The 8,186-nt window shown below is 27.5% G+C and overlaps 1 protein-coding gene across 1 annotated transcript; it reads right to left on the reverse strand.

The window, feature by feature from the left end:
- Positions 1-960: 960 nt before the first annotated feature.
- LOC114384475 (dr1-associated corepressor-like) lies at positions 961-4,866 on the reverse strand. Its single transcript, XM_028344143.1, has 6 exons — positions 4,710-4,866; positions 2,938-3,010; positions 2,698-2,791; positions 2,246-2,362; positions 2,110-2,167; positions 961-1,738 (listed from the first exon to the last, which is right to left on the reverse strand). The coding sequence occupies exons 1-6, from the start codon at positions 4,740-4,742 to the stop codon at positions 1,289-1,291; spliced, it is 825 nt and encodes a 274-aa protein (XP_028199944.1). The 5' UTR covers positions 4,743-4,866; the 3' UTR covers positions 961-1,288.
- Between the last annotated feature and the right edge of the window lie 3,320 nt (positions 4,867-8,186).

Here is an 8,186-nt window from a genome sequence, read left to right on the forward strand (position 1 = left end):
AGAAATTATAGTTATTCCAAGCATTGAGATTGACTCCGACTATTCTCTGTTTCCTATTACTTATCCATGTTAACTATAAACTTCATCATGTGGATCTAGAACTAGGACCAAGTTAACTGTACTTTGGAATTTTAGTTTCACGTCTTTCTTAGTAGTATTCCAAGTAGATTCAAAACCATAAGAACATTTTTTATGTTCCACCTTAGATAACGTTCACCTCATGGTAGGCACAAGTTCCACAATATTGACTAGTTAATTATTCAAATTATTCTTTATAATTGTCTGACATGTGTACTAATTAGCCCAATTCGATAACACTAGCTTTTAAGTCAAGTGATGTTGTTTGATGAGATTGTTTAAATTTATTTGTTGAATAAAATAAATATTTTTTTAGTGTGTTTGTCTGAATTGTATTTAAACTTAAAAAACAATTTTTTGCTTATTTTGATCAACATTATTTGTTTACTAAATAAGTGCTTATTTAAAAAAATTTATTTTAATTTTTATAAGTTTAAACAAACTAATTTGAGGCAAGATTGGTTTTACAGAGCAGCTATTAGTATTAGTGGTGCTTATATATTAAAAATCAAATAAGTATATTATATAATAAAATAATAATAATTTTATGTTAGAAAAATAATGGAAATAATTTAAAAAAAACGTATAATTTTTTTTCAAACAATTCATTTGTTTGTATTTTCTCTTTCATTTGTCCAAAACAAACATAAATAATGAATTTCTACACTTATTCCCTTTCTATTTTTATTCATCTAAATAACACATCTTTTTTATTTTATTTCCTATTTATTTCTATCCGTCTAACGTCTTATTATTTTCCTCTTGTCTCATCGTGCAATAAGTTCACTATAACAAAAATTCAAAAGGTTGCATGCAAATCATGTTGCCGGAGCAGTGAGTTAGTTCCGCTAGATACAAGTGTGATTAAGATAGGCATCCCCGTAAAATTTTGAGCCATAACACACCCAAAATCTGAAGGTAGTGCCTACCATAAGCAATACCTACATGAGATTAAAATTTCTCATAAGTCATAATTAACTATACTGGCAAATGGCTATTTCTAATTGGAACAATCTATATCTCCACTTTTAACCTAAAACAAGGGTTATAAGGAGAGTATTCAATGCCCTATCCCTCCTAATCTTCCTAAACTACTAAGGAGTAAGTATCTATCTAACACTGCTCCTATAAAATCTACTCTAATTCCCCATAAGAACATTCTAATGACGGACCTATATGAGAAGTAATGAATAAACCAACACAGGTTCATCTACATTTCTTCATCATAATCCTCTTCATCTTCATCAATCCTTCCATTTATGTTAGCTAGTTGAATGGGATCAATGGTCATTTTTTCCATATCAGACAAGGGCCATCCAGGGTATTCCTCATGCTTCTCTTCTGACACTGATTTTGCAGATGAACTAGCTGGGACAGAAGTTGGTGTGTCTAATGAATCCATATCCTCATCTGGGTCCAAATTTAAGTCAAAATTTCGAATGCACACTTCGGTCGGTTTGCTTACTGGAAAACTCTGCTTAACTTCTGCAGGTTCCGATGCATTTTCCATGCTTTCATTGCTTTGATGGTTGTCATTCTGCTTCAATACATGAGAATCATCTTCACACTTGGCATGTGAACCCATCTCTTGATCTACAGTTCTGATTCCACGGCCACGACCCCTACCCCTTCCTCTGCCACTGCTATGTCCAGGCTCTGGCTGTGCAAATCATGAAAAAAAAAAGTTCCATAATTCAGATAATATTTAATATTAAACAGCTGCCAGGTTCTTTAGTGCCAATTCTATAGTTTTCAGCAAAAGCTTTCAGAAAACCAGACAGTTTTGGTCCTTTGAGTGGTAAGCTTTAAGTTGAAGTGGGGCCTAGCCTCACAGACTATTAGACATTTAGACTACTTGCATTCACAAGCCACTAGTGAGTTTCCCTATTGACTGAAGTAAATTTTTTTGTATCCAGCAAAAGGTTCACAGTGTGCATGAACAAGAGATAATTACTCAGCAAAAGGTTTAATCACACAATAAAAATTTAAGCTAACCACTGATGAAGTAATTGAATAAAGTTGATAAATTACCTTCTTATTTCTCTTGAGTTCCTCGTCGCTGTCATTATCATCATCTCCGGCAACTTTCCTAATATAAAGTAAACAAAGTTCAGCATAAAGAAAACTTGTTCCAAGTAAAAAGAGTATTATTAACCAGAGCACAAACCTCCTCTTAGTGACAGCATGGTCATCACCGGTTGCAACAGAAGAGCCTAAATCAGGAACCTTGCTGACAATATCTTTCAGAAAATCAAAGACATTAAAAGTCTGCACACACTGTTTTCTGCAAAGGCAAGGATGCTAGTAACTCAGACATTTTAGAAACTGGAAAGTGAAACAAACAGCACATGTTCCAAAAGCAAGACCATCCCAACATTTTCTCCTGCAGATCTCATTTACATGTCTAATCATGTTTGTGCATGTGATAAATAAAAGGCACAATAGGGAAATTTTTTGAGACTGAGCACATTATCATTAGAATTGCAGATCTGATGTTCTTATAAGTACAAAGTAATAACCGTCCTCCAAAAGAAAGAAACCTGCAGCCTTGTAACCACCTTGAACAGACTTGACATAGACACAAATTTGAACCAAGAAAATAATAGAAACTTCACTTACAAATGAAAAGCATTCATAGTCTTTGCCCCCCTCCTCAAAGTTATCTCATATGTTTGATCACACAAATCTTGCAGAAATAGCTCTAGTGCTTTAGCTGCAATACATAAACACAAATAATCATAAATCAGAGATAATTCATTGAAACTCCCAAATGCACAATAAAAAAATAAAAAATAAAATCCATTTTCTAGAGAAGAAGAAAACACCGTAGAATATGCATGGAAGAGAAAGACTACTTACAGACTAGAAGAGGCACAGCCATTGCAATCTTCCCTACATCCTCGTCAGCTTGCATAATTTTCTTAATCCTAGCCTGCCAATAATCAATTCAATAAGATTACACAATCATTACTAAAATGTCTAAAACTAAATCATGTTGGATAGAAGAGGATTCAAATTTGATACAATTAAGGAAATTTCACTGCAATTAATGAAGAAAGAAATAAATTTTCAACTAATAGTTAAAAGGAAAAAACTGAGTGTTTGTCCTACTCCACCAGAAGTAATCTATGCTCAAATTCCACTAGTCACTCTCCTCTTACAAATAAAAGTATAAAAGATATGTGTATTGCGCAAGGCTGTGGAGACAAAAAGGTATATTGTCTATATTCAAGCAATCAAATACATGTACAATGGGGCCAAAAGTGCAAGAATACAAGGTGGGCAACAGAAGACCCTTGTGCCTATTTCCCACATGAACAAGGTTTAGGTATGTGTGGAGAAAAACTATAAAATTTGAATAAAGAAAGTACAACAGATGATGGGAAGTCCCATAGTTAGAGATAGAGAGACCAACAAAAACTGTATTTATATTTAAATGATTAGCCTATGGACATGATTTATAATAGGACATCGTGGCATTGTTTGGTCCATATATTCCACCCCCACCTAGTGGGAAAAGAGTTTTTGTTGTTGTTGTATTATTCTGTTTGAGCACGTGTGATATGCTATCCTCCAGAATTATAGTATGGAAATACTTGGAAGCAGGAGTTTTAACAAAGGAATAAGCAATCCCTTCTCAGAAGGTCAAAGAATAAAATCCAAAATTGGAGGTAATTTTGCAAACCCTTTGGCATACAAATAAATTTGCTTAACTTTACATCTATCTAAAGCATCATTTCTAAAATATATCTACAGGATAGGTAGCGACCAACCTACACCGCAAAACATTGTTTGAGAGGGACCAAATTCAGGGAATTTTTTAAAACAATACAAAATACCAAATTTAGAAAACGTTAGAAGGGGAATACATCACACCATACCACAGTACTACACACAACTTGCTGTCCTAGCTTACAATACACAAAGCATGACCTAAAGCAGTGGCAAACCACAGATAATGTTTTACATTTCAAAATCGGTAATTGATATTCCACAGCCAAACCAAAGCATGCGGATGCTTTACAGGACAACAACTATTTCCAAACTACATAGACATAAAAACGAAAAATGAAATTATACCAACAAAATCTCCAAGTTAAGACATACACATGATAAAAAAAGATTTAAGATATGCACCAATCACAACGTCAAAACATTTGTTTCCTTTCTGAATAAATATGTTGCACTACATTAAAATTCAACATCAGGCTCCCCATCCTTCTTTCTCTTTCAGAAAGAAAACTTATTTTATCCAAATTAACAACATCCTATGGGCATGGTTCTTCAAAACAATATTGACCCGTAAAACATTAACTTTAACATCTAATTCATTAACAAAGTCAACAATTCATAGAAAAAAAATTATCGCAACAATTCCAAAGCCTCACATGTTAATACAAAGCACGTTTGCACATTAAAGCATAACTAACAGACATTCCAAAACCAAGAGAAACCCATCTCCCATGTTATCCAGAAACATCAATTTACACAAGGAAAACAAAAAACAACAAACCCAATGACACAAAAAAAAAAACATAAACAACTCACAATGAATAGAATGCAAAACAACAAGGAACAATATTTTGTACATGAAAAAAGAAAACAAAAGCAAAGGGAAAGAGAAACCTTACCGCAGGGAAACGAGTATCTAGCTTCTTCCTCATATTTTGGAGAAGAAGGCGAAACCCCACTTTATTTTGTCGTTGAAGAAGACGAAGAAGCAAAGTGGGAAAGTTTTTATTTTTATTTTGTCGTGTGTTTGAAGTGCGTGTGTCTTCCCCTCCCACGAAAGCGCTAATTTAGGAGCCTCCAAGTCCAACGGTGCACACTTTGCGTTTCTTTCAAACCGCTACTTAATAATATTTTTATTTCTTTATCACAATTTTTTTTCTAAACATAGTATTAATATAAAATAGTCTTGAAGTGGTTATTAATATTGGTTGATATGTAAGCACACATAAAATACATATTTTTTTAACACTATTTATTTTATAGACCAATCAAAACTCGAATATATCATCACTTAAGAAAAAATATTATTTATTATATTTTATATATTTATCTTTCTTTTCTTAGTTACCTTTGGTATAATAAAAATGGAAATTTTGAACATTTTCTATTTTATTTTTATTTATTTAATAAATTGTATCAATTAGTCATACTATTTATTAAAAGGTGAGTTTTGAGTATTTGAATTTATACATTAATTTATTAATTATTATGTGTTGTTTATTTTGATTATAAATTTTAATTTTTAAAATAGCCATATCAGATATAAAAAAATTATGAAAATAAGGATAAAATATATATATTTTGGGTTTTTATAAAATTTGAAAAATATTATTTTTATTTTCATAAAAAAATTGTATTAATTTAATCTCTATAAAAATAAAATATATTTTTTATGATCCTCAATAATATTTATGTTAAATAGAATTTTCTCAAGTAACTAATAAATTCAATTATTTTATTATTTTACGTTCCTAAGCATATTCATGTTATTTGGTCTTTCCCCCTAATCTCACTAGGAAGTATGAAAAAATCACATCGGAAGTAACAAAAATTTGTAATTTTTGAGGATTTTAGCTAAAAAAATTAAATTTATTTTGAGAGTTTTAACCATAATAAATCATTTAATTTATTTGTAATAAAAAATATCATTTATCACTTAAGACCATAATAAATATATTCATTTTTTGTTCAAAAATGAAGTTGATATGAAAAATTTTATAAGAAAAAAATTAATAATTTTCAAATTTTACATCAACTTCAAACATATTTTACACAAAACACAAAAAATAAGGGTATTAATCGTTAATCAATTGATATCAATCCATTGAAAGGATAATTTTTAAAAATACTAAATATAAAGAAAACTTCAATTTTACCAAGCTAAAACTTTAATATGAAAAAATATCATATAATTTTATGTGATTTTTAATTTATATATATTTTCAAATTTTAAGTATGTTTATCAAAAGATTTAAAAACTGAACTAGGCACAATATTTCAAATCAATTTTAAATATGTTTATCAAAATATTTAAAAACTGAACTAGGCACAATATTTCAAATAACCCTTTTCTTCCATATTCTTCAAAAATCTGAACGCCCTTTCTTCTCCATAATAAAAGATGCTTCCAAATATTATTTTTTTTCTATACTAGTTTGTGTAATCCTTCTTTATATATATATATATATATATCTTCTTCGCTCTTAATATTCACAGGTTTATGTTATTTCTACTTCATAAAATATGTTTGAATCACTGAATACATGAAGAAGAAAAAATGTGAGCAACCCATTCTTTCCATATATATCTCTATTGTTATTTATTTTATCTTATTAAATTGATGTTTTCATTTGTATCAATGTTGTTGTTTACTCCTCAAAGAGTTGGTTTTAATATTATTTTTTTGCGAAATAAAATCCAGCAGTCCATTGCGGAAAAAAATAATCTCTACATTTTTGTAATTGTATAAACAAAAAAAATATGATGTAACATATATGATTAACCAAATAAAATTATGTTTTTTTATACTTTTTATGCCTTTAATTTTGTTTTTGTGTATATACAATATATCTACAATAATAGAATGTTATATATATTTAGTCTAAGGCAAAATAATTTTGAATAGGAAAAATTTGTTCATATTTTTTAGTGTAAATTGGCTCAGTTTGGAACTTTTGAATTCGGTGAATTTGCATACCTCTTACTTGGTTTAATTTCCTTAAGGGTTTCATGTTCTCGATTTTTTCAAACTTATTATAACTAAGTTGTACCATTATTTTAAACTAATAAGTTTACTTCAAAAAAAGTTTTTGCTTTTGTAGTATGATGTGTTAAACATTATAAACATATATTTAATCAATCATACTTTCTTCTAAATTCATGTAACTTTTTAATCTTCCTTATTTGTTTATTTTTTAGTCTTATAATATAATATATAAAAATGTTTATAAGATAAAAAAGTAAATCTTAATAAAATTAATTAATATTATAGTCTCTAAGTATAATATAAAAGTATTATTTCGTAACTATATTCGATTTTTATAATCAATTAAAAAAATTGTACAAGCCTTTTTTTTGTAAATGAATAAATGATTTAAAAGGAAATTTTGTTTTACTGAAGAGATAAGTCAATTAATTTATTTATTGTATAGCTTTTAATTAATTTTATGTTGTTTTTAACAACAAAAATTAAAAAAACGGTCAACATATTTTCATATATATACAACAAATTTACATCTTTATAATTCACGCAAGTACTATCTAGTTATATATGTAAATACTAGTATTTTATCATAATCACTACAAATATATCACAATATAAATAAATTATTTATCAAAATATAAAATACAATTTATGTGTTAAAAATATTTATTTATTACATATTTTAATTACCATATAATTTACATATTTAGAAAAAATATCAATTATAAACTTTACTGTATAAAAAAGATTTATTTATGTGTAAAGCACAACCTAAAATACTAGTATATTTCTTAATTTTAATATCAAATCAAATTTAATTATATAATTTAATTTAACATCTCGTTCAAAAAAGAAATTTCTCTACTATTTTAAATTAGTTTTTTATTATTTTCATTTGTATATTAATTTGTTTTAAAATCTTATATTTTTAATATAATTTATTCATCTTTATTTTTAAATTCAGTTGAAATATATTTTTAAACACTTATTAAATAGTAGAAAATAACATTATATCATAATCATAATATAATACATTTATTGAAAATTTAAAATATAATTTAAATATTGCAAATATTTATTTATTTTAAACTTCAATGATATTTACACTTTAAAATGTTTGTAAAATTTCAATTCAAATATGTAAAATCGAATAATTATCTTATATATTACACAAACTAAAATGCTAATATACAAAAGAAATATTTGACTTTTTATAAGTGAATAAAAATAAAAGAAATAATCTCAATCATTATCGAAAAGTTAATGTATAAATACTACTAGTACTACTCTCTAATGACTAATTTTCTTATATCAACAATTAAAATTAATTATTTTACTCTATAAGTTAATTTTTTTTTATAAAATTTCATGTCGTTGTTTTTATCTTTTATCA

This window comes from Glycine soja, chromosome 14 (assembly GCF_004193775.1).
Source record: "Glycine soja cultivar W05 chromosome 14, ASM419377v2, whole genome shotgun sequence".
Lineage (NCBI taxonomy): Eukaryota > Viridiplantae > Streptophyta > Magnoliopsida > Fabales > Fabaceae > Glycine > Glycine soja.

What these genes read in the sequence shown, in the direction of transcription:
- LOC114384475 (XM_028344143.1), bottom strand. Translation starts at nt 4,742, where the DNA reads ATGAGGAAGAAGCTAGATACTCGTTTCCCTGCG. An exon ending in GGCTGTGCCTCTTCTAGTCT is followed by an intron (nt 2,792 to 2,937) that starts GTAAGTAGTCTT and finishes TATGTATTGCAG; the next exon opens with CTAAAGCACTAGAGCTATTT. An exon ending in AACTCAAGAGAAATAAGAAG is followed by an intron (nt 1,739 to 2,109) that starts GTAATTTATCAA and finishes TGATTTGCACAG; the next exon opens with CCAGAGCCTGGACATAGCAG.